Below are 26,505 nucleotides of genomic sequence, written 5' to 3' on the forward strand. Positions count from 1 at the left end.
AGGCCTGAATTTGCCAAATAAAATAAGGATAACACCGCAGGTGTACCACATGAAAAGGGTTTGATATTCTTTTCTCTGCACCAGCTGCAAACTTTATTCCAATGGCAGCGGTATAGAGTCTTAGTTGCTGGTCTTCTGGCCGAAAGCAACACCTCCATGACGTCATCTGGAAGGTCCCAATCCTTGTACCTCAACCTTTCAGATACCAAGCGTGAAAGTTGAGGGTCTTGATGGCTGGATGGAGAACCTGACCTCCCTTCTGCGAGAGAAGATCCTCTCTGTACGGTAGACGAATTGGAGGACAGATGGACATGTCCAGAAGGTCCGGGTACCACGTTCTCCTGGCCCAATCCGGGGCAATTAGGATCATGGTCTTCTGAAACCTTCTCAACCTCCTGATCATTTGAGGAATGACAGGGACCGGAGGAAACGCGTACAGAAGAGGGAACTCCCAGTCCACTACGAACGCGTCTCCTAGAGCTCCTCTCGGGGGAAATTCCCTTGAACAAAATCTGTCGCACTTCCCGTTGATACTGGTGGCGAACAGATCCACTTGAGGGGTTCCCCAAAGGGCGAAGATCTCTTGAAGGACTTCCTGAGCTATCTCCCATTTGTGGGAGACTGTTCTGCCTGCTCAGAGCGTCCGCTGCCAAGTTCTTATCTCCGGCTAGGTGAATTGCCGATAGAGAGATTCCTTCCTGAATTGCCCAAAACCAGAGCTGTATCGCCTCTCTGCACAGTGGCAGTGACCCTACGCCTCCTCTTTTGTTGAGGTAGTGCATGGCCACTGTATTGTCTGTCATTATCAGAACGTTTCTCCCCCGTACAGACGGCAGAAAAGCCTTCAGTGCCAGTCTGATGGCTCTCAGCTCCAACAGGTTGATGTGTAGTCTGGACTCCGATGGAGACCAACGACCGCTGATGGTCAAGTCGTTGGCATGGGCTCCCCACCCCGTGAGTGAGGCGTCCGACTACTGTTATCTCCGGCCATGGTTGCCAAAACAGTTCTCCTTTCAAGATGTTCTCTGGAGAGGCCCACCATTGAAGGTCGTGGGCTACCTTGTCCGGAATCCGGGGGAGATCTGTCATCCTCCCTGAGAATTGTGACCACTGAGTCCTCAGTGCCCACTGAAGGGATCTCATTCTCAGGCGAGCCTCTGGCACAAGGAATATGCAGGATGCCATGAGGCCTAGCAACCTCAAAAAGTCGTAGGATGGGAGACGTTGGGCATTTTGAAACCTGGTGACCATCTGCAGAATATCTTGAGCCCTCACCTCTGGTGGCGATGTTTTTCTCAGGGACGTGTCCAGGACTGCTCCAATGAACTGGAGTCTTTGTGATGGTATCATCTGTGACTTCTTTAAATTGAGGGAGAAGCCCAGCTTGTGAAGGAAGTGGCAGACATAATCTAGTTGGATCCGAGCTTGTTCCGAAGAAACTGCTCTGATCAACCAATCGTCCAGGTAGGGGTAGACGTGAATCCCTTCCCTCCTTAGACTTGCAGCCACAACCGACATTAGTATGGTGAAGACCCTCGGGGGCAGAGGTCAGACCAAATGGCAGAACTCGAAATTGATAATGAGAGTTGCCAATTGCGAACCTCAGGTACTTCCTGTGCTTGGGATGGATTGGCACATGGAAATAAGTATCCTGAAGGTCCAGAGATACCAACCAGTCCTGAAGCTGAAGGGCCTGAAGGATCTGAGAGAGAGTTACCATCTTGAACTTGTCCTTCCTGAGGAACTTGTTCAATTCTCGTAAGTCCAGGATGGGTCTCAGTCCTCTGTCTTTCTTTGGTATGAGAAAGTAGGGGGGGGGGGGGAGTACCATCCCTTGTTCCTGTCCGCTACAGGTACCGGTTCTATGGCACCTTTCTCTAGCAGGTCTACAACTTCCTGCAAGAGGAGCGGATCCAGCACTTTCAGAGAGCTGTTCCCCGGTGGATGTCTGAGGGATGCGTAGAAAAGGCAGGCAGTAACCTTGGGCAAGTGTCTCCAATGCCCAAGCATCTGACGTAATAGCCTGCCATTCCGTCAGATGGTGAGTTAACCTGCCCCCTACAGGTGTCTTGTGATGGGAGACCTCAGAGAGGTTTGGGAGCGGCTGATGCAGTTGCCGAAGGTAAAGCGGCTCCTGCTGATGCGGCTTTCTTTCCTTTACCCCGTCCACCACCGGTAAATTTTCCTTGGCCTCTGAGTTGGCCGTCCTCTTCCTCCTCTTCCATATGAGGCATAGTAGCGAAAGGACCTTCCTCTCCAAGAGGATCCTGGGGGACGAAAATTAGTTTGTCGGATTGCAGCTCCTAGTGACTTAGCTGCTGCTTTAGATGTTTGTAGTTTTTCCAAACTGTCATCCGCCTTTTTACCAAATAGGGAAGAACCGTCAAAGGGCATATTTAAAAGTCTGGCCTGTACGTCAGAAGCAAAGCCGGACTTTCTCAACCACGCATGCCTGCGGATTGTGGTGCTTGCCGCCATGGCCCTGCTAATACTGTCAGCAGAATCAATGCCAGTTTGAAGGGACTCACACATTGCATCTTTACCATCTCTGAAGATATTTAAAAATGCGTCCCTTTCTTCTCCTTCCGGTATGCAGTCAGCCGCCGATGAAGCATACCCCCAAAGAGTGTGGCTGAACCTAGCGAGCGTACAAGTTGCATTAATAGATTTTAAAGCCATGCTACAGGCTGAGAAGACTTTCTTAGCCATGGCGGCATATGTTTTATCATCCATATCCTGAGGAGCAGTGGGGTAAGCAGAAGTACTGCCTAATGAAGTTGCAGCCTGGACCACAAGACTCTCTGGAGTAGGGTGCTTAGATAGGTATTCAGGGTCAGCAGCAGATCCCCTATATTTCGCTGACAACTTCTTGTTAACCGCAGGGACAACTTCAGGAGTTTCCCAGTTAGTTAAAATCTTTCTTTGTAAAGCAGAATGAAAGGGAACCACAGGATCCTCCTGTGGACATTTATCCAGAATATCTGTGAGGTCATCCTGTTGAAAAACAGGTGAAGGCACAGACCAACCCATGAACTCCATAATTCTTGACATTAGGGTTCTATAAGGGGTATCAGCATGTTCCCCTGGTTCTGGTTTGACAAATTCCACTTCTGGGGAAGTGTCTAGGCCACTTGCTTCCTGTAATGCATCCTGAAGGTCTTTCAACCTTTTTTCCTCAGAGGCAAAAGTCTCTGGTTCAGGTAATGTGGTCCTCTGCAGCCCAAAAGGCCTTTCTTGATCAGAATCTTCCCTTTCTTCAAAAAATTAAGTTAAGGGGGGATGCTCTGGTCTGTGAAATGGTATAAAACCCATCTCTAAAGCAGAGGGAGCCATCATCAGTGGCCTTGAAAAGGTCGATGTCGTCGACGCCGATGTAAAAATCCTCGAAGGCGCCGACAAAGGCGTCGAGAAAACTGGAAGAGGCCTCGAAGAACTCGAGAGGATTGGAATCCTGCTCGAGGATGTCGACGACGCTCGACGTCGTGTCGGAGGCTCTCGGTGTAACCGTTGGCTGTGGAGTAGCCGTGGGTCTTTCTTTTATCGGCGTCGACCCCGGCGTCGACACGATCGATGGATGCGTCGAAGTACCCTTCGATAACGGCGTCGATGGCGCTGATCTATGCTTCGCTCGACGTCGTGTCGGAGGCTCTCGGTGTAACCGTTGGCTGTGGAGTAGCCGTGGGTATTTCTTTTATCGGCGTCAATGTCGGCGTCGACTCGATCGATGGATGCGTCGAAGAACCCTTCGATAACGGCGTCGATGGCGCTGATCTATGCTTCGAAGGGGTTTTTGACGATGGCGTCGAAGATGCTTTACTTCCCGAAGGCTCATGGCGCTTTCGGGTCGACTCTTTCGCCGGGTGCTTCGACTCGCAGCGTTTAGATTTTTTGGGCTTTTCACCTGGGGTATCACCCTCAGCTGACTTCGAGGGGGACGAGGCCGCTTTCTCGAAGACGCTTAGCATCTTTTTTCTGAATTCCTCCCACTCAGCTTGAGAGCTGTGTTTTGTGGGGCAATTTACTCTTTCAGGGGAACTAGAAGACGATAAAGGGGATCTTCTTCGTCTTTTTTTCGAGTGTCTAGACCTCGACGAGTGGTGGGAGCCACTTCGAGACCTAGACCGAGAATGCCTCGACTCTACCGCGGAAACTTTCGAGGAACTTAAAATTGACTTACCTCTCTCGAGCTTCCCCTTACGCTCCTTCAAGGCTTTCGCCGTCATGGATAGGCATTCCTCACACTCCGAACACTGGTGTTCGATTCCCAGACACCACAAACAGATCCTGTGAGGATCCTTCAACGACATTTTCTCCCAACAGTCTCAGCATTTTTTGAAACCGGACCGAGGAGTCGTCGGGTCGGAGGAGGAAGCCATCGAGTAGGAGTCGGTTTTCTCGAGGAAATATGAATATATATCGACTGATGAACTGAGCAACGGTATTCCGAAACACGAAACGGGGAAAAACGGAACTGAGCAACGGACGCTGCGCGTGGCCATTTATAGGCATGATGACGTCGGCGTCGATACGGTGGCCGTCGAGGAGCACCTACTCGACGGACGTCGACGCACAGCGCCCTCTACTGGGAAAAAAATGTTCCGAGGCCAGCAAGCTGGAGATACAAATATCATAGATAAGGAATACGTCGGAGGACACAATCCCTTCGAATAGATGTTTTAGAACCGCTTGTCCCACCTGTGAATCTGCTTTAGATTGGGTGTTAATAATTCATACTTTCACACAGCAAGAATGCTGTGTGAAAGTATGAATGGAACTCCATGTAACAGCTTTGTAAATGGCATCTAGAGGAACGTTTGTAATGAAGGCTAAGGTGGCTCTGGTAGAGTGAGCCCTCGGCATGAAAGGTAACACTCTTATAGAGAATAGCAGAGCTGTATGCACTACCCTATCCATTTGGTGATGCCGTATTTTGATACGTGATCGTCCTCTCTCCCAGGTGCAATGGCAACAAAGAGTTGGTGCATTTTTCTTAGAGGTTTAGTTTTGTTCACAAAGTACAAGACCACCCTCCGTACATCAAGTGTATGGAGGCTCCTTCAGCTGAGTTGGATGTATTTTGAAAGAAGGTAGGAAGTTCTATGGATTGATTAACATGGAACTCTGAGATGAGCTTAGTTGAAAAACTAGGATGTGGTCAGAGGACAACCTTGTTCTTGTGGATTATGAATAAAGGGTCTTGTACGGATAAAGCCTGCAGCTCAGACCTGTTTTATAGAGGCGATAGCTACTAGGAATGCAGTTTTGTAAGTCAGATGTTTTAGGCTGGCCTTGTGCATAGGCTAAAAATGTGGACCCATGGAGCTTGGAGAGCACGACATTACAATCCCAACCCGGAGGAGGGTTGGAAATTGGAGGGTGTAGCCTCTTTACCCCTTCCATAAATGCTTTAATGACAGGAACTTTCCACCAGGACACCTTGTTTTGTGAAATGGTGTAAGCGGACAGTTCCGCCAGATGTACTTTGATGGAGTTGAATACTAGGCCGGAGTCTAGTGGGTAAAGCATGTAATGTAGAATGTTAGCTGGGGAACATTCTCTTCGGTTTAGGGTTGGTGACCTGCACCATATCACACATCTCTTCCACTTAATGAAATAGCAGTGTTTGGTGTTGGGTCTACGTGCCTCCTTTAGGATATCCATACACCTTTGTAGACTATTCAAGTGGCCAAATTCTATGACTTCAGGAGACAAGCTGCCAAGTTCATAGATTGAAGGCACGAATGGAGAGATGCTCCTTGTGTTGTGTTACCATGTTGTACGGGCACAGGAGCTTGATTGGGTCGCACATCTCCAGTTTGAGCAGATATTTAAACCAAGGTAGTCTCACCCACATATCTGTGGGTGAGACTACCTTATATACCTTATATATAGGAGCAACCAGTATTAAAGTTACTTGTTCCTGGTGCATCTTGTGAACTATTTTGCTCAGGAGTTGTGTAAGGGGGCATGGGGGAGCATAAGCAAATTTTCCTGACCAGTTCATCCACAGGGTGTTCCCCTTGTACCCTGGTTGGGGAAACCTGGACGCGAAATCTGGGCATTGTGCGTTTAGGCTTGTGATGTCCAAGTCTAATGGGGTGACCCCGTTGTGAGAATATTCCGTCTAAGATATCTCTGTTGAGTTGCCACTCATGTTCTTCTGGTAGAGGGCATCTGCTTAGAGTGTCTGAAAGAGAATCGAGTTCGCCTGGAACATGTTGAGAGGTTAGGAACACGTTCCGCTTGAGCTCCTGGGATAGCTTGGACAGAGAGTGTGTGTCTCCATGCTTGTTTATGTAGAATATGGCAGTGGTTGTCTGTAAGGACTTGCACTGTTTGACCTGTAAGATTTTGCTGAAAGGCCTGAAGAGCCTTGAGGACTGCCGAAATTCCAAGAAGTTGATGTCTCTTTGGCCTGTAGCACGTGTCCACTGGCAGTGGGCTTTAGATAGGAGCTCAAGGACAAGTCACCATACACTGGCGCCATCCAAGCGCCTAAATAAAATATCAACACGCTGCTGGCCCTCCATGATGTCTGGCGAGCGACTAAGAGCCAGACCAAAGGTTTCACACACTATTCCCATGTCCATTTAACCATGTCAAGGATAGATTATATATGGGTCTTAACGCGTTTAGTGGGAAAGGTGAAGGATGCAGATCTGGGAACTATCGCCTTGTCGGATCATGCCCCATTAACAATGCTAATAGAGGTGGGGGTGGGGGGTTATACCTGCAGGTGTTTGGGTGGCAATTCCCAGAGAATTTGATGCAAGACCCAGTACTGGCTACTACGATTCTGGATACAATTAAAACCTATTTTGTAGAATATGACTCCCAAAACACTGCACCCAAAATGGTATTTGACACCTTTAAGGCAGTGTTTAGGGGACATCTAATTGTAATGAAGGTGAAATGGGACAGGCAGCGGAGAGGTTGGGAAGAGGAATTGGAAGAAAAAATAAGTTATTTTGGCAGAAATAGCAAAAGGCCCCTCAGAGTCTGCAAAGGGCATTGAAACATGCGCAAGGCCAGCTAGAAACACTGCACTAAATATGCAGAAAAAGCAATACCCTTAACAAAACAACTATTACGTAAAAGCAAACAAAGCGGACAAACTGCTCAGAAGACAATTAAAAGTTTGAACAAGATCCCACACAATACTGAAAAAAAAATTAAAAAAAATTGGGGACTACAAAACTACCAACGAAGGAATCGTGGAGGTACTTTGCGGTTACTATAAAGCATTATATACCTCTAATGATCCAGACATGGAAATTAGTGACATACTTAAAAGGGGCCAACCTACCAACTATCACACAGGGGGAGAGGGACAGGATGGAGGAGGATAAACGAGAGGAAGAGGCGATTCAGGCGATACAGTCCCTACCACGAAATAAAGCTCTGGGGCCAGATGAATACCTTGCAAGATTTTTACAAACTGTATCAAGAGATCATAGCTCAACGACTCACTAGAATGTTCAATTCATTCAGAATAAAAGGCGCAATTAAGGACTCGAGCCCCTATAGACCAATAGCATTGATCAATACCGATGCCAAAACATACACTAAAATCCTAGCAGCTAGACTGGTGGACCCCCTTACCGAAATTGATAGGGTTAGATCAGCCGGGATTCATTCTACAAACGCATGATAACACTTGTAGGGTATGTCACCTGCTAGGAAAGATAGCAATAACCTGCGCACCAGTGCTCTTGGTATCGCTAGATTCCAAGAAAGCATTTGACAGGGTTGAATGGCCCTTCCTGTTTAGAACTATGGAAGATAAGGCATTTGGAGTGGAAAGAGAGGGGGGGTGGGGAATCCTGCGTATGGTACAGGCCAATTACTGCTCCCAGAAGATTAGAATAACGGTGAATGGGACTCTGAGGCAGCATAGCAATTAAATGGGAACAAAACAAGGGTGCCTCTTGTCCCCGTTACTTAACGCTATACAGATGGAACCACTGTTGGCTAGAATTTGTGATTCGGACCAGATTTGCAGCATAGATATGGCGGGGTTGGCACACAAGACGATTGCAGACGACATGCTCATAGCCATTACAGAGCCGGAAACATCCATGCCTGTATAAATGGCCGAACTGGATGACTTCAGATTAGTTTCTGGGCTAAAAGAAATGGCAGGTCAAAGTCGGGAAATTTCAATTGGTCGAACAACCCGGAATTAGTGGACTGCATAAGGGTTCCAAACCAATTATCAATGGCAGAGAAGAAAAAATGACTTACCATATCTGGTAACGTTCTTTCGATGGGATGTTCCTCCGACGTATTCCACATCTATGGCAGGTAATGTCCACAGCTGTGCTGCTTTGGAAAATTTTCGGCAGAGGGCGTCCTGCGTCTAGCCGTTGTTCCTCGAGGGCCACCGTCGAGGGTCGACGTCACCAGATGTTATATATAGGACGCACAGCGCCCATTGCCTCAGTTATAGTTTTTTTCCCAGAACGTGTGGCACCAATCTCCTGCCAGTATGACTGCAGAAAGCCTTGTGGAAATGTAAGCTGCAATCGCATAGGAAAATCAGTAGAGGGGCAGGCTGGGAGGGCGATGTGGAATACGTCGGAGGAACATCCGATCGAAAGAACGTTACCAGATATGTTAAGTAACTTGTTCTTCAAGGGGATTGTGTCCTCCGACGTATTCCACATCTATGACAGACTCCCAAAGCAGTACCAACTTATGGAGGTGGGAAAAGAATTTACAATTTAGAATTTTAGAATGCCCAATCAAATAGACGAATAGAGGACTGCCTTACCAAACGCCAAATCCTGCCCATGCATGGAGTCCAAGGAATAGTGTCTCACAAACGTATGGACAGAGGCCCATGAGGCTGCTTCGCAAATATTGCGAATAGGAACGCCCCTCTGTAGAGCAGTGGAGGGAGCCACACCCCTAGTAGAGTGAGCCCGTAAGCCTACTGGAGGGTCCTTTCCCTCCAAACGATAACACTCAGAGATCGTCAAAATGATCCATCTGGACAAGGTCTGTTTCTTAACAGTCTGGCCAAAGCGCCTTCCAGCATAACCAGCAGACAGCTGATCGTCCACTCTGACCCGGGACATCCGTGAGAGATAGAAACTCAAAGCTCTTCTAGGATCCAACCTATGGAGCCTCTCCTCTTCTTTACCAGGATGTGGAGAAGGATAAAACGCTGGAAGAATCACCTTCTGGCTCAAATGGAATTCCGACACAACCTTCGGAAGAAAAGGAGGCCGCACCCGCAGGACAACCCTGTCCTTATGTAACACAGTAAAGGGTGGATTGGCGGAAAGTGCCTGCAACTCACTGCGTGCAGAAGTAACCGCAACTAAAAACACAGTTTTAAAGGACAAGAGACTCAATGGACAAGTATGTAAGGGCTCAAACAGAGCTCCTATTAAGAACTTTAAAACCAAATTCAAATCCCATCCCGGCACCTGTAAAGGCGACGGTGGAAACACATTAGTTAGCCCTTTTAGAAACTGAGAAGTCAAAGCAATCTTAAAATAAGAACATTAATCAGACGAGCGCTTAAATATGGACAGCGGCGCTAGGTAACCCTTAATGGTACCCACTTGCAGGCCCTTGTGGGCTAAAGAAAGCAAAAAAGACAAACCAAAGTAATGGAACATTGGAAAGGATCCACATTCTGAACCCTGCACCAGTCACAGAACTTTCTCCAACGGCAACGGTACAGGGATTTCGTTGCAGGCCTTCTGGCCGAAAGCAACACCTCTATCACGTCTTCGGGGAGGTCCCAATCCTTATACCGCAACCTTTCAGATACAAAGCATGAAGGCGGAGAGACTTAACCTCTGGATGGAGAACCCGACCTCCCTCCTGTGAGAGCAGATTGTTTTGGTGGGGAAGACGGCGTGGAGGGCAGATGGACATGTCTAGAAGGTCCAGGTACCACGCTCACCTGGCACATGCTGGAGCAATGAGGATCATTCGGAAACCGAACCTCTGCAACACTTGCGGAATGATGGGGACTGGAGGAAACTCGTACAGCAGTGGGAAGGACCACTCCACCACGAACGCCTCCCCCAAGGCTCCTCTTGGAGGAAATTCCCATGAGCAGAATCTTTCGCACTTCCGGTTGACACTGGTGGCGAAGAGATCCACTTGTGGGGTTCCCCAAAGGGCAAAGATCTCCAAAAGAACTTCCTGAGCCAGCTCCCACTCGTGAAAGACCGTGCTCTGCCTGCTCAGAGCGTCCGCTGCTGCATTTTCGTCTCTGGCCAGATGAACTGCTGAAATCGAATTTTCCTGCTTCATGGCCCAGAACCAGAGCTGCATTTCCTCCCTGCACAACGGGAGTGACCCTGCCCCCCCCCTTTTTTGTTGAGGTAGTGCATGGCCACTGTACTGTGTCATAATCAGGACATTCTTCCCCCGCACAGACAGCAGAAATGCCTTCAGGGCTAGCCCGACGGCCCTCAGCTCTAACAGATTGATGTGGAGTCTGGACTCTGACGGAGACCAACGTCCGCTGGCTGTCAACTCGTTGGCATGAGCTCCCCAACCTGTGAGGGATGCGTCAGTCAGGATCGTCGCATGCGGCCATGGCTGCCAAAATGGTGCTCCCTTCATCGGATTGCCTTTGTCGGCCCACCATAGAAGATCCTGGGCGACCGAGGTCGGAATCTGAATGAGATCTGACATCCTGCCCGAGAACTGCGACCACTGCATCTTGAGAGCCCACTGCAGCAATCTCATCCGCAGCCTGGCCTCTGGCACCAGGAAAATGCAGGATGCCATGAAGCCGAGCAACCTCAAGAATTCGAACGCCGGGAGACTCTGGGCACGTTGAAACTTGTCCAACATCTGCAGAATGTGATGAGCCCTCACCTGAGGAGGCGAACACTGCCCCAGGGATGTGTCGAGCACTGCCCGATGTACTGACTGGAGCCACTGGGTAGGTGTCAAATGTGACATCTTTAAATATGAGGGAGAAGCCCAGCTTGTGAAGGGAGTGGCAGGTGACGTACAGATGATCCAGGACTTGCTCGGGAGAGCGCCACCTGATCAACCAATCATCCAGGTAGGGGTAGAATTGAATCCCCCCTTTCCTGAGATACGCTGCCACCAGGACCCGAAACTGAAAATACGAGTCGTCAACCGTGAACCTCAGGTACTTCCTGTGCTTTGGATGAATCGGCACATGAAAGTAAGCATCCTTGAGGTCTAGAGACACCAACCAACCCTGAAGTTTAAGGGCCTGGAGGACTTAGGAAGGACAAGTTCAAGGTGGCAACTCTTTCTCGAGGAGCTTGTTCAACCAATGGAAGTCCATGATGGGTATCAATCCCCAGTCTTTTTTCGGGATAAAAAAATAAGGGGAATACCATCCCTTGTTCCTCTCCGCTACAGGCACCAGTTCTATGGCGCCTTTCTCCAGCAGGGATAGGATTTCCTGTGCAAGGAGCGGATTTGGACACTTCAAAGAGCTTCCCCAGTGGATTGTCGTGAGGCCTCTGCCGGAAGGGAAGACAGTAGCCGTGGGCTACGATCTCCAGAACACACATCTGAAGTAATGGTCCGTCATTCTCCAAGATGCTGCACAAGTCTGCCCCCAACCGGCAAATCATGGGCCTCATGACTGAGCAGATGCAGCAGTGCCTGAGGGCAAAGAGGCAACTGCCCGAGCACCTTTGGCACCCGAGTACCTTGCTTTCCACCCCGGGTACTCCTACGGTGGCCCCTTTGACTGGCAGCGCCTCTCGATCTACCAAAGGAGGAGTAGTACCAAAAGGAACCTCCCCTCCATTGCTGTCCCCTTGGATGAAAAGACAGAGGTTGATGTACTGCAGCTCTCAAAGACTTTGCTGCAGCTTGGAGGTCTGCAACCTCTCAAGGCTCTCGTCAGCCTTGCTGCCAAACAGATGAACACCATCAAAGGGCATGTTCAGAAGACGGGATTGCACATCAGGAGCAAACCCCGACTTCCGCAACCACGCAAACCTGCATATCACGGTTCTCCTAGCCATGGACCGGCTGACACAGTCTGCCATGTCCAAACCTGACTGAAAGGACGCACATGGCATCCTTGGCGTCTTGCACGAGGGCTATAAAACCATCCCGTTCCTCCCCTTCAGGAATATGCTCAGCTGCCAAAGACGCACAGTTCCACAGAGTGAGTGTGTGTGTGAATCTCGCTAAGGCACAAGTGGAGTTGGCCGCTTTAATGCCATACCCCCAGCTGAAAATACCTTCCTCACCCAACCATCAAAGCGCTTATCGTCCATATCAGGAGAGAGGGTAGGGTAAGCAAACTGCTTCGAGGAGGCCGTAGTCGCCTGCACCACCAAACTCTCCGGAGTACGGTGTGCCAATAAGTAGCAGCGGTCACCACTGGATGGGTGGTATTTTTTCGGAAGCGACTTATTAACTGCCGGTGGACTCTCCGGAGCAGTCCAAGCCGCCGCCCTCATTTGTAAAACATGTAAAACAGTAACACCAGGTCAGTTGGTGGACCTTGATCCAGGATGTCCGTCAAATCATCCTGAGCAAAATCAACAGGTGGAGCAGACCACCTCAAGTATTCTGTCACCCTGAACATGAGACGCTGATAGGAGGAATCTGCATGCGGCCCAGGCTCAGGTCGGCCAAACTCCACCTCCCGAGAGGTGTCAAGGCCACTACGTCATGCAATGACTGACCGAGTTCCTCCATCTGACTATGCCCGGACAAAAGATCATCAGGGACATCAGGAGGCACAACCATCTCCTCAGACAGTTCAACCTCTGAAATGTCTTGCAAAGACTGGAAAAACTCCAATCTAGGAGTAGGAACAGAATAGGGCTCAAAAACAGGCCTCACAGACTTACTGAGAGCCTTCCTCAGAGGTTCCACAGCCCTCCAGGGCACCTCCGGCAAATCCTCCACAAACTGCGTCGAGGGCGCAGAGGGAATCGGCATCGACCGAGGCGCCAACGGCATCGACAACTTCTTCGAGGGCAGAGCATCGAGAGAGTCCCTCGACGGACAGGGCGCAGATGGCGTTGATGCCTTCTTCCAAGGCTTCACAGGTTTCGACAGTCTCAATGGCGTTGAAGACCGGGACCTGGATCTGGATCTGGCTCGGCTACGGCGATCTCGCTTGTCCAAATAGGACCTCGACGGCTCCCGATGATTGCGCTGACCGCCCGAGCCCGAAGGCGTGCGAGTGGTGGACGAACCCGTTCCTTGCCGGCTTCTTTCGAAGGCGCGGACAGAACTGTGCCTAGCGACTCGAAAATCGCTAACATCTGACGGCGGAATGATTCCCATTCGTCCGACGACGAAGACTTGGTGGGACAAGTCAACCATCTGGCGGAGTCCTCCGACGGGGAAGGCGACCGATGACGGTGCTTCCTAGTGTGCCTCGATGAGGCAGAGATACGGCGGGAACCACTCCTAGACCGAGACCCCCTGGATTTTCACTGACGCAGAGTCGCCCCTCGAGTCTTCGGTCGAAAGCCCAGCGGATATCGATTTATGGGGCTTAGACACCCTACCTACCTTCAATTTCTTCTTACGTTCCCGCAAGGCCTTAGACGTCAGGGACTGGCAATCCTTGCAGTCATCGGTGGCGTGGCTTTCGCCGAGGCACCAGAGGCAGATGTCGTGCGGGTCCGTGATGGACATCTTCGAATCGCAGTCCCGACATTTTTTACAGCCCTACTTCGGGGTAGTAGAAGACGACATCGCTTCCGAAGAGAAGAATCGAGCGCGCTGAGATTCCGAAGCAAACACGGTTGCGGAAAAAAAGGGAACTGAGGCTACGGGCGCTGTGCGCCCTATATATAACATCCGGTGACGTAGACCCTTGACAGAAGCCCTCGAGGGACAACGGATTGATGCAGGACGCCCTCTGCCAAAAATATTCCGAAGCAGCACAGCTGTGGATATTACCCGTCATAGATGTGGACTACGTCGGAGGACACAATCCCCTCAAACGGCATACAAAATCTGGGAGTTCTCAAAAAACCGCCAGAACTATATGGGCAAACTGCACCCACACTTACTAGCAAAGGTAAAAAGGGACTTGCTTAGAACCCTCTTGCAATATCATGGCTGGGAAGAATGACTTATTTAGATAGTGCTTCTTCCAAGAATACTATACCATTTCCAAGCCCTCGCGATTCGAGTCCCTAAATAATTTTTTAAAACACTCACAAAACAAACCAGCTAGAATCGCTATGACCACCCTCACGGCGCCAAGAGAAAGGGGTGTTATAGGCATCCCTGATTTTCACAAATATTATGAAGCGGCGGTCAGAAAATATGGTTCCGACAAGATAGAGCAACAGCTGGGACACAGCTCTCAAGATTATAGTTGCTAGGTCGGGATCCTAGACCTCCCAATGTAAAGATCAGTAAAGTACTTGGACTAGTGATGGAGGTGTGGGACACAGTTATCAAAAGAGACATTTTATCTATATCCCATCCCGGTTTCTCCTGATATTTGAGAATCTGGAATTTCCTCTGGGACTGGAGCCTTCGAAAACCTGGAGGGAGCCGAGGTGTTTGAAAATGAGGGACATGTTTCAGGGCCACACTTGGAAAACATTTGATAAATGTAAAAGGGACCTGGGAGTGAGAAAGAGACAGATATCACTACCACCATATGAGACAGTGGTTGAATAGCCCATAGATCAACGCGGCAGAGATGCGAGAAATTACCTAATTTGGGAAATCCATTACCACCCAAAGAGGCTCCAAGAAATTCATTTATTTCAAATCTATATAGATTGATACAGGACGATACAACAGTAGTTCAATGGAAGTATGTCAAGTTATGGGATAATACACTAAATAAATCGCACAGAGGGAACACTGGGAACATATTTGGAGGGCACTACCTAAACTCACCTGCTCCTTTCAAACAAGGGAGATGTGGTGCAAGATAATGTTCCAATGGCATTACACTCCGGAGCCATTAAATCGAATGTAACCAACGGCTTCAAATGTTTGCTGGAGGGAGTGTGGGGGTAAAGGAGAATGGAGACATATGGTGGGACTGCCCCATAATAAGACCGTTCTGGGAAGAGATCCAGGAGCACAGATAAGATGTTCCAAATATTGGAACCAAAGGCTTGGGGGTTTGGTTATGTGCCTTATCGGATCCAAAACAGAAAAAACATTCCAAAAAACGATGCAGTTTCATGCTTGCTCTCATAGCTGCGGGGCTAGTGATCGCCCACAAATGGAAGCAAAAACAAGGCCTCACGCATTTAGATTGGCACGTCATAGCACTGGAATGGGCTATCCACGTGGCACAAAGAAAGCAAGCCGCTTTTAAACTAAAGTGGGAGGACGTGCTTGGATATCTTCAAAGTGACTATATGCTCCAATGGTGCCCTCACAAAATACGAATCATGGACATTACGGGACCAACTTCTGAATAGAAAGTTCAAGCCAATAAAGCCCTGCCCGTGGGGGGGGGGGGTTGGAGGGGTGTGTATGTTTATGTTCCTTTCCTATTATGTGAAATTTAGTAAAAATATGCTTTAAAATGTTTTATTGTAGATAGCCATTGGCCACACAATCTGCTCAGCAACAGACAACACATGATGTGGTCTGGGACCAGACAGTTCCAGCCCCCACCTCCAGCCACACACACAGGCCCACTCCTTAGCTGGCAAAAGTAGCAGCGTTCCCCGAAAAGGGCATTCCATATAAAGAAATTCAGGACCTGAGAGGGCATTAAGAAGAAAATAGCCAGGACAGGTGAAAACCTCACGGCATGTCCGTCTTAGGAGTCATTTGCAGTAATTGCAAATGTGCATGAGTAAAAAGTTTAAAACACAGTAGAAAAATCTGCTGCCACAAGCCCAACCTGGACACATTGCATTTGACACCTAAAAGTTAAAAAAAGAAAGTTATAAGGAAATAAAGGATCCTGAAAGTAGTTTACGGTGATGCCTTGTTGTAAAAATATAAGAAATCCATAAGGAGAGACCAAGTCTCTCAGCACTGATTGTTTTTATGGAGTGATCAATCTTCCCATAAAAATGAGCACAAAGCAAGTGAAGTATAGCAGGCAGCTTTACTTGCCTCCAAACGGCAGGAGTCAAAAACAAAGCCTTAAGAAAGCATGTGCTATAGAAGTCTATGGTAGGAAAGCAGCAAGTAGAACATCTTTTCTAGCCCTCAGTGCTTTTACTTACACTTTGCAGTAATTACTTTAATGTGCACACAGTTTAGAATTATATCAATATATCAACATATCAACATATTCTTCCTTTCCTCTATCTCTCTCTCTCTACCTGCGGTGTCCCCAGGGGTCTAACCTCTCACCAGGGCTTTTCAATCAATACCTGGCAACTCTTACCCATCACATTGCCACTCTCGGCTCATATTTTCAGTGCTATGCAGATGCCAACTCATTTTCAGGCTTCCGTCGGCCGCCACCTCTTCTCTCATCTCAGATTGTCTGTCTGCTATTCAGGAGTGGTGTGCCACCAACGATCTCTGCCTTAATACCAGCAAGATAGAGATTCTCCCCCCCACGGCACACCTTCACCCTCCTTTCCTTTTCACTCTCTGGCAGCATCCCTTGGCCCTACTCTTACCCCCACCTGCGAGGCTAAGAACCTCGGGGTAGTCTTCAACTCCACGCTTTCCTTTTCTGTCCACATCTGTTGTCTGTAAAAAGTCAAACTTCCAACTGCACCTCCTCAGAGGTATTCTACCTTTCCTCTCCTTCCCCCTGAAGCTCACTCTCTCTCGGGCCCTGGTTCTCTCTAGGCTGGACTACTGCAACAGCCTCTTTATAAATCTACCTGCTTCTACTCTCTGCCCTTTGTAACTCATTAAGAGATTTCAGGGCTGCAGAGATACGATCCCAGGGCTTGAGGATAAAGACAAGTCACTGCGAGTCTTTCGTTTAGCCTCAAGCCCTGGGATCGTATCTCTAAAGCCCTGAAATCTCTCCATTGGCTCCCAGTGGCTGCAAGTATTAAAGTTAAGACTCTGCATTGTCCACAAGGCTTTCTGGGGCCTGGGTCCAAAATACCTTCAACTCCCCCTCAAGCTCTTCGCTCCTCCACCTCCAACTCCCTCAGGGTCAGTTGTTTCTCAAAGAAACGAGCTGGGGGTAGATCTGTCCTCGGCTGGGGCCTCCCTCTGGAACAGCCTCCCTGCCACTCTGAAACTTGAGGAGAACCATCTCAGGTTCCGGAAGCAGCTCAAGATCGTCCTCTTTGCTTCTTCCTTCTCTCCTCCTCTCCCCCGTTCATCTGTTCTGCTTGCCATCATGCACCTGGTTACCCTCCGATTTCGGGGCCAGGTACTTGCCCACCCTGCCACGCACCCGCACTGCCTCCTGGCAACCCTTGCACTTGGGTCTATATCTGGAACTCTACAGTCGCCCCCTTTTCTGCACTAATCAGACACCATGTGTCTGTGCCGTACACCTAGCGTTTGCCACTAGCTGGGTGCACTACCACTTTTTTTTATCCATTGCTCAGCACTTTCCACTGCTCCCTTCTCCCCCTGCATATCCCCCCCGTCCCTCTTCCCTGCACTTGCACGTTCTCAGTGTCACTGGGCCTAGTAAGATCGCTGTTTTGTTCTCCCTTGTTCCCCTCCCTTGCCTCGTCGCCTTCTGAAACACTTGTGTATGAGCGCAATACAAATAAAATATATCATATGTTTCCACAAACAGTTTCCACAATTCTGGTTGCTAGATAGACCTCAATTGTTCAAAATGACAGCTAAGAAAGAGGACCAGTAACCATACCTGGTTGTGCTGCTGGAGCAGGTGCAGGGGGTGGAATAGGAAGAGACAACGGAGGTGGGGATTCATGGTCATGGGCTGCCATTGAAACATGTTGTTGAAGGTGCTGCTGCTGTTGTAGCTGCAGCTGCTGCTGAATCTGAAGCTGCTGCTGGAGCTGGGCCTGCTGTTGCTGCTGGAGCTGGGCCTGCTGTTGCTGCTGGAGCTGGGCCTGCTGTTGCTGCTGGAGCTGGGCATGCTGTTGCTGCTGGAGCTGGGCCTGCTGTTGCTGCTGGAGCTGGGCCTGCTGTTGCTGCTGGAGCTGGGCCTGCTGTTGCTGCTGGAGCTGGGCCTGCTGCTCTAGTTGCTGCTGTTGCAAGAGTTGTTGCTGCTGCTGCTGCTGTTCAAGTTGCTGCTGCTGAAGCTGCTGCTGAAGCTGCTGCTGAAGCTGCTGCTGCTGAATCTGCTGTTGTTCCAGACTATTGACATACTCTTCATGTTGGGTTTTCAAGCTCTCTATCTGCTGTTGGAATGCCAGCTTGACAGGCTGTACTACATCTGAATGCTCTGCAACCAAAGCAGCCTAGAAAATGGATATTTAAAAGAGGATTAAAGTAAAACACGGTAAATTGTTTCCATTCATGCATCACACTGGCCACACATTTGACATCCTTTTAGTGGGAAGGGAAATCAAGAGTAGGGGGTGACATGGGAGCACAAGGGGTGTAACCTCCCACCCCAACCCCATCTCGATCTGTGTGCGTGTTGAATGGCCTTCACTCTACTCTTATATGGGATATGCCATCATTGGAACGTTGCTAGGCTTGGTGAAATTACTTTTTGGCTGGCATACTACGTCATTTTGTTTTATGTGGCTGCTCATCTATACCCTTTTTGCTATTTATAATTAATATTTGTAAAGCGCACAGTAGCCCGTAGGCATCGTGGCGCTGTTTCCAGACAATGAGCTTAGTTACATAGCACAGTCTTAATAACACACAAGAAGTACATTCTTAGTTACAATATGCAGGGTAAAGGAATGACTCTGGGTGAGAGAGGGGATATGGGGAGGGGAGATACATGAATGAGTGTTTTTTAGGGCTTTCCTGAACGCTGTGAGGGAGGGCTTCGCTCTAAGTGAGTTGGGTAGGGCATTGCATAGATTTGGTGCTATATGAGGGAAGCCAATACCCCCTTACTTTGGCCCTTTTGATAGAAGGGTTGGCATGCCAAGTTCTTTTTGGGCGTGAGGATGTATCTCTTACAATGGTTTCGGATAGGTAGGGCAGAGCATCGAGTGTGAGGCACCTGTGTGTAAGGGTCTTGAATGTGATCCGATCCTTCACTGGGAGCCAATGTGCTATGATCTGCCTTGCTTTGAAATTATAGAATTTTTTTGATTTGGTATGATATGTCACATCATGTCACAGTTAAATATGTGTCAAATGTGCAAACAATTCTGTGACTATCTACGTATTTTTTTCCATGTGCATCGCTTATGGAAATATTAACATGAAACTGTATTGTGATGAGCACCTTTTCTTTTGCTTTTATGGGGGTTCCCCCCACATCGCTGTTTAAATATCAACTTCCTGCACTCACTTCATCTGTACTCAGCCCTGCTCCAAACCTCCATTATCAATTCTGAATTGCAAGCTCCTAACTAAATTGGGTTTTTTGCTTTTAACAGATTTTTGACTTGTTCATGATTTTAATGGAGTTCTGACTTTTTTTTTTATTTGGCTTACTTATTCTCCCCTTTAGTTTTGTTTTCTGGATATAAAGCTGTTTTTATTAGGACCAACTAGATCTGTCCAATTTCACAAGAAAGTTATATTGCTCTACACAAGACCAACAAGCACTTTAGCCAGATGGCGACCATTAGCTCTCCAAAAACTACCAAATAAATACCCGTTTCATTTATATATAGGAGATATTGAAAACAGCATTGCACCCAGTATGAAACGTTCTGCCAAAGCTGGGCATCCATCACATGACTGATATCCCATCTATGCAGAGTATTTGGTATTACTGGATTTAACTCCCATAGATGCCTAAATGCATTACTGCACTATTCTTGAAAAGGCCTTTTAGAAATGAATTGTGCTAACATTAATAGGATACCTGCCTGATTAGGACCTCATCCATAATGATGTCATTAACTCAAATCAATGGGTTTAAGACAGATGTAACAGATTGCAAAATGTTCATAAATCATACGCATGTGATATGGTGTATATAAATTAACAGCATAACGCATTAGAATGAACATGGCTCATGCGAGTTAGAAAAGCTCTGTAATTCGTACATGGCTGTAATGATCCAGGGACACGATGTGGATGGTGAACAGTGCTATTTATGCAGGCTACAGGCAAGAGCCCTGCACCGGCATACCAGGCTCTTTGCAGTCAATGGTCACTCTCCCTGGAATGCACATGCTATGTGGAACTTGGTGTGAGCCATATTACAACATATGCCCTTTACACATTTGATTGACTGACAAATGTAGGAAGCATACTTAATAGATACATGCAACAAAACCTTAACTAGTTTGTTGAAATGCGCTCTTAATTTCTTTGCACTGTATAGCCTTACTCTACTTAATGACACCATCAGGTTTAGCCTAAAAGAGGTCTTTATTTTGATCACTTCAACAGCCTGTACGTGTAATAACTTTAATCCTTCAACTATTTGTAAAAGTAATCATATGTTCCTTCTACGTCCTGATCCATTTCGTAACCTTTCCAACTTCTGGTCCGCACACTGCATAGACTACCACGACATGAGCACAAATACCCAAACCTTCTCCAACCTGTCCATCACTGATAATCTGCTCGCTCCTCACACTCTCCTCAGCAACTTCATCTTTCCCACTTCACTGTGTGCCCGCAACGTCTGGCCACTGTTTGCTTGTTCGATTTTTGACCATCATCCAACACCACATGATGTGTACCACTCCGCAACACCATCTTTGGTTCGAAATACTCAGATTATACTTTCCTCACTGAACACAGTTTCCGGATTCTTACCCATCACATCAATGCTGACTTTCCTCCATAGGTACCTCAACTGGCTTAAGTGGTACATGCTCCACCCTCCCGATTTTGGTGCTCTTCCCAGATGCATGACAATCCTTCACTGCCTTCTCCACCATTTCATCCATTCCCGGCCACCAGTACTTCCCTCTTGGTATCCTTTTGGTTAAACTGCGTCCCAAAGGCCCCACATGTGCATTCAAAACGATTCTTTACCTCATTGCTAGATGAGGTATAGGCTTCTCCTTCCTGGCCAAACCCGAATCGCATTGCAAGAGCACATCCATGCTCACACTGCACAGCACGTCACAATCAGGTTTTCTCAGACCAACCCCGCTGAGTTTATTCTATCACATGTTTCAGATCCTCATCTTCCTCCATCTAACTGTTCCACTCCTCCACCACCACCACCCGCTAACTCCTGAATACCCACTACCCCCTTATTAGTCTCTTCCACTATCGCCACTTCGACAACTATCAATGACCAGAACCTTGACAAACAGTGCGCCAAATTATCATTTCCTTTCACATGTTCAGCACTGAAATTAAAATACTGGGAGTTTGCCCCCATACCAGATTCAAACCCTGGAAAGAAAATAACTGCATCAGTGGTTTATGGTCGGTCCTTACCACGCATGGAAAACACCATAGATATGACCTTAAGTACCCAGCTGCCCAACAACACGCCCATGTCTCCTTCTCAATTACAAAGAACCTGCTTTCCTTTTCATTTAGCGCTTTCGTACCAAATGCATTGGTCACCTCCTCTTTTCCTTGGTGTTGGCTAAGAACAATACCTACACCTCTCAAACATGCGTTTACAGTCAATGTAGTCTTAGCCCCCATCTCAAATCTATGCAAGGAGGGGGCTTTTATTATCCATTTCTTTATACCTTTGAATGCTTCTTCCATCACGTTGGACAACTCCAACTCCTTCCTTTCCTTAACACTTCACTCAAATCTGCCATCTTCTCAGAGAAATTTGGAACAAACTGGCCATAAAGCTCCACGAGTCCCCAAAACAATCTCTGATGTTCCTTGTTTTCTGGCCTACACACCTCCCTTATCGCTTTAAACAACTCTGGTTTAGGCTTTGACCATTCTCCAGTCACCACATGCCCTAGAAACGTGACCTTCACTTTGAACCTGCAATCTTTTTTCACTGTATTACACTGCCTCCTGCAATAAGCCAGCACCAACAACCTGTACTGTTCCTCCTAGTCCCACGCACACCCACCAATATGTCACACTCAAAGAAATGCATGCCATTGATCCCCCTTGAACACATTTTCCATAATACTCTGGAATAAGGCACTCACGGATTCCAGGCCAAACGGCATGCGCCTATATTGATACGCACCCCATCAGTGTTATAGATGTGACATGTCTTGACTGTGGATGTAGATCCACCTAAAAGGTACGTGGACGAAAGATCTATCGTAAACACCTTATTTTACCCATAGTTGCCAACATATTAGAAATGTTTCAGAAGGTGATACCGGTCCACCCATATCACCTTATTCACATCACGTTATGTCAGCACATACACGACTTACACATCTTGCCATCTGTCTTTGGGGTTACCACGATGGGCGACAGACACTCGTTTCAATGATGCCTTCCCCCCCACACAACCTCTGAACTCTTGCTCCACCTCACCCCTCATATATAACAGGCAACTGCCTCACCTTATGCACCACTGGGTTAGTTCTCCAATTGAGCTTGACCCTGTGACTAAAGCCAGTCACATGCCAATGTAATGACATCTCTTAAAAACCTCAGAAAAACGTCAACTATTTGCTTACCATAGGTTGCAGCCTGCAATCACTAACTGTATAGGTTTCGGGGGGTATGGCTAAGCAGCCATGGAATAGGCTGCAATGCTTAAGAGCTCTGTGATCCGACAAATTGATCCGGAGTAATGCATGCGTTTAAACGGCCGATTCAAACACCAAAATACATGGAAAAGTGTGTGAGCAATCCATGCACAGAGTGAGCAGGTCGATGGAAGGCAAGAGACAAAGTAGCAAGAGTTGTGTGACTTTGTATCCCGGACCGGCACAGTGCAATTGACGCCAAAATGGCGGCGGGCTAGAACAAAGGAATCCTCAGCAGCATCAGATACAAGTGGCGAGCGGGTTGCTGGCCTGCAGCCACTGAGTGAGCTGAGAACGGCTGACTGCCCAGAGGCGGCTTGAGGACCGCTGGTAGCCGTGCCCCAACAGGGGAAGAGGAGGGTGCAGCTCTACTGGCGCACGAAGACTGGGAATCCCCTCCCCCTGGAGAGTATCACGGTGAGCAGCGGGGGCTGCGGCGGTTGAGCCCAACATGGAGCGCGCAGCACCAGGGACCTGAGAAAGTCAGAAGCCCAGTGACACGCGAATCAGGTACTCTGCCGAAGCAATCCGCAACGAAAGACCCTTTCCCCCACTATAAGGAGTGGGTGGCGCTGCAGCGGGGCGGCTAGGAGCTAGCACAAAGGACCGCAGCTGCAGGCATCCGAACGCCTAGCGCGGACGGATCTCAGAAGGGCGGTCGTGCTCGCAGACAGAACCCCGAAGTCCGGCCGTGGTGATGAACGCTCCATAACCAGCTGATCGCACATACAGGGATCGCGTGGCAACAACAGGGAACAAGTAGACTGGAAGATATTAGACATTCTGTGGCCCCGCGGGACGGCGCAACATACAGACGACCCACACGAGTAACGCATGGGAGAGGCGGAAATAAAGGAGAAAGTGGATGGGAAAGCAGCTGCCAGTCACCACCCTATCACACAAACAAAGGGGAGATAACCCCACGCATAGAGCCGTGGGAGGGCGGACAATATTATTAATATACAACAGATACTGGCAACCCCCACAAGTAGGCAGCCCCGGGAAGCCGGGCACCCTAAGCAGCAGAACTCACATAGTGCAACACACGGAATGCACAAGTATAAGCTGCAAGCACAACGCAATACAGTGGAAGCAAGGGACATGCACAGCCTGCACACCCTGAGGCACCCAAACCACGAAACAAGGAGTACCAGAAGAGCGTGCAACACAGCATGCGCCGCAGCATGGGCTGGGGGCTGGCATCACATTGCAGGAGTGAGGAGGCCAGGGGAATGAGCCCCTGGGAACAACAGGGCGGCAGGGTGGAGTTTGCAGTGGACAGAGGAGAGGTGAATTAGGCGGCCCTGAGAGAAGGAGAGCCACACGTGGACGACAGGCAGGCGCAGTGACTTGCTGCACGGCTGCACAGTAAGGCCCTCTTGTATAACATACGCCAAGCATACAAAGGCGCTGGGCTCTCGCCTGAAAGAAACTGACTTAAGTTGGGAACAAGAAGCGAGGCGGAGGGCACCACTGCCGGGGACCCAAAGGGTGGAAAGCAAGCAAAGCGGTGGCACGGTGTGTCGCCATGAGAAGTAAGCTGCTAGGGTACAGAAAAGAGCCCACAAAATGGCCCAGAAGGGAATCAAAGTCAAAGTGAAGCAGCCGACCATGGACATATTCGCTAAAGCGCAACAGCCTACAACTTCCCCAACACAGTCCGGGACGAAGGTGCAAGAGGCTGAGAGCATGCCGAGAGATGACCAACGGATACTCGGGGCTATCACGGAATTGAAATCCTCGTGGGACCTAGCAATGGCCGAGCTGGAAGAAGCGCTAGAAAAGAAGATGGACACGGTGGGGATAGATGTTAACTTATTACAGCAAGACGTGAGGGCACTGGCGGACAGAACCAGCAGCTTGGAAAGCGCCTCGAAGAGGAATGAGAAACTAAGCACCACTAACGCAAAAGAGGTCCACGTACTGAAACAGTAAGTGGCGACTTTGGAAAAGCGTGCAGAAGAAGCTGAAGGACGAGCTAGACAGAGCAACATACGCGTGGTGGGCCGGCCGGAAGGGGAGGAAGGCACAGACCCCACGGACTATGTAGAGAATATGCTACTCCAGGCAGTAGGAGCTGGCAAACTCTCCCAAGGATTTGCAGTGGAGCAGGCGCATCAGGCCCAAATTAGAAGACCACAGCCAGGAGCGCCGCCCAGAGCTCTAATTGCAAAAATCTACAAAGATCGAGAGAAGATCCTGGAATTCTTCCGGAAAGGTGGTACTGTAACTCGAGCGTCAGCGACGATCACAGCCTACCCGGATTATACTATGCTGGTGCAGAAGCAACAATATAGCTATGTGGCTGTCAAGAGAAGATTACGCACGGCAGGGATAAAATACATGCTGCTCTACCCAGCGAAACTAAAAGTTCTGTATAAGAGCAAAGCCCACTTCTTCGAGACTCTGGAGGAAGCGACATGCTGGCTGGACACGCACGGATGCCCATAGTCGGAGGGAGACCAGGATCGAGATGGAGAGGCTAAGTGATCCGACAACTTGGGGGCTAAAGAGGGGGGGGGGGCGACATTGCATAGCGTAAAGGGACATGGATAGCTGGAGCTGAATGGTAGCGGGGCAGAGGCCACTTGCCATATATATATGTGTGCTAATGAGCACTGCGGACTGGAATATAGACAATCAATCCGAATATGTGAAGCATGGCGCTGTGCCTTACAGATATATCGGAGCTACAGGATATACGTGCTTTATACCCATTAGTGGAAATAGTAGGTGCGCCGATAGGGCAGCATCTCCCCACTGAGACCCAAGTACAGGCAGCGCCAAGAAAGGGACTAGATGTGGGGAATCCTGATATCCAGGGATGGAGCTGGGCAACAGTTGAGGGGGCGAGGGGGCTGTGGAGTGGGGAGTGGGGAGTTGGGGGCGGGAGGGGCTGGGGGAGGGACAGGAGTTGGGGTAAGAGGAGTTAGGGAACAAGCCTACATGTAATGAGCAAGGGATTGTGCTTGTGGAGTGAAGAGCGGGAATCCAATGTTATGGGAGACCTTAAAATAGTAATGTTAGGGGGCTCAATAGCTATTTAAAAAGGAATAAGGTTATGATGCATCTGCGCAGGCAGAAAATTGACATAGCCTTGCTACAAGAGACACACTTAACGCAAGAAAAGCTGGAGGTGATCCGAAAGAAGTGGAAGGGGACAGTAGTAGGTGCAACATATTCGGCCTATGCCAGAGGGGTAATTACTTTGGTGGCACTTCATGTCCCGTATCAGCTACTACAATCTACAGTGGAGCCAGATGGGAGGATGGTAATAATAAAGGGGATGGTGGAAAACAAGGAAATGTGTCAAACACATATGCCCCAAATCAGGACACGACGACATACTTTAGAACTTTATATAATAAACTCGGGCTGAGCTTAGGGGGGGGCGGTGATCTGGGGAGGAGACTAATTGTGTACTAAACCCGAAAATAGATAGCTTGGATACCAAAATAGACAGACCCACCCCAGCTGCCAGGACATTGCAGTCATTGTTAGCGGACTTTGGGTCAGATGATGCATGGAGGTCACACCACCCGCAGGATAGACAATATTCGCATTATTCAGCCCCCAGAACCTACATACTAGACCGGACTAGGTGTTCGTTACACATGGACTAATGACACAAATAGCGCAAGTAGAAAATAAGGCGAGGGTCCTGTCCGACCATTCGCCGTTGATACTAGTATGGCAATACCGACCCCGAGAGCAAAGATACCAACATGGCGCCTACGAGCAGAGACCTTCAAAGACAATATTTTCAGGAAGGACATGAGAGAGGAAATAAGTTATTTCGAGATCAACACTGGTAGCGTTGAGACAGCGGGCACGCTCTGGGAAGCCTTTAAAGTGGTAATGAGGGGGATAGCCATAGCAAAGTCAAAGGGAC

The 26,505-nt window shown here is 48.7% G+C and overlaps 1 protein-coding gene across 5 annotated transcripts in view; it reads right to left on the minus strand.

Moving 5' to 3' along the window:
* Positions 1-26,505, minus strand: part of CHERP (calcium homeostasis endoplasmic reticulum protein) — a 1,035,077-nt gene that overhangs the window by 661,057 nt on the left and 347,515 nt on the right. For all 5 annotated transcript variants that reach the window (XM_069649195.1, XM_069649194.1, XM_069649192.1 and 2 more), the window contains exon 8: positions 17,726-18,284. In XM_069649195.1, coding sequence (XP_069505296.1) covers positions 17,726-18,284 — 559 coding nt within the window. The remainder of the gene's footprint in view (positions 1-17,725; positions 18,285-26,505) is intronic.

The sequence above is a fragment of the Ambystoma mexicanum genome, chromosome 1p, assembly GCF_040938575.1.
Source record: "Ambystoma mexicanum isolate Mex_15411 chromosome 1p, UKY_AmexF1_1, whole genome shotgun sequence".
In the NCBI taxonomy this organism is placed as follows: Eukaryota; Metazoa; Chordata; class Amphibia; order Caudata; family Ambystomatidae; genus Ambystoma; species Ambystoma mexicanum.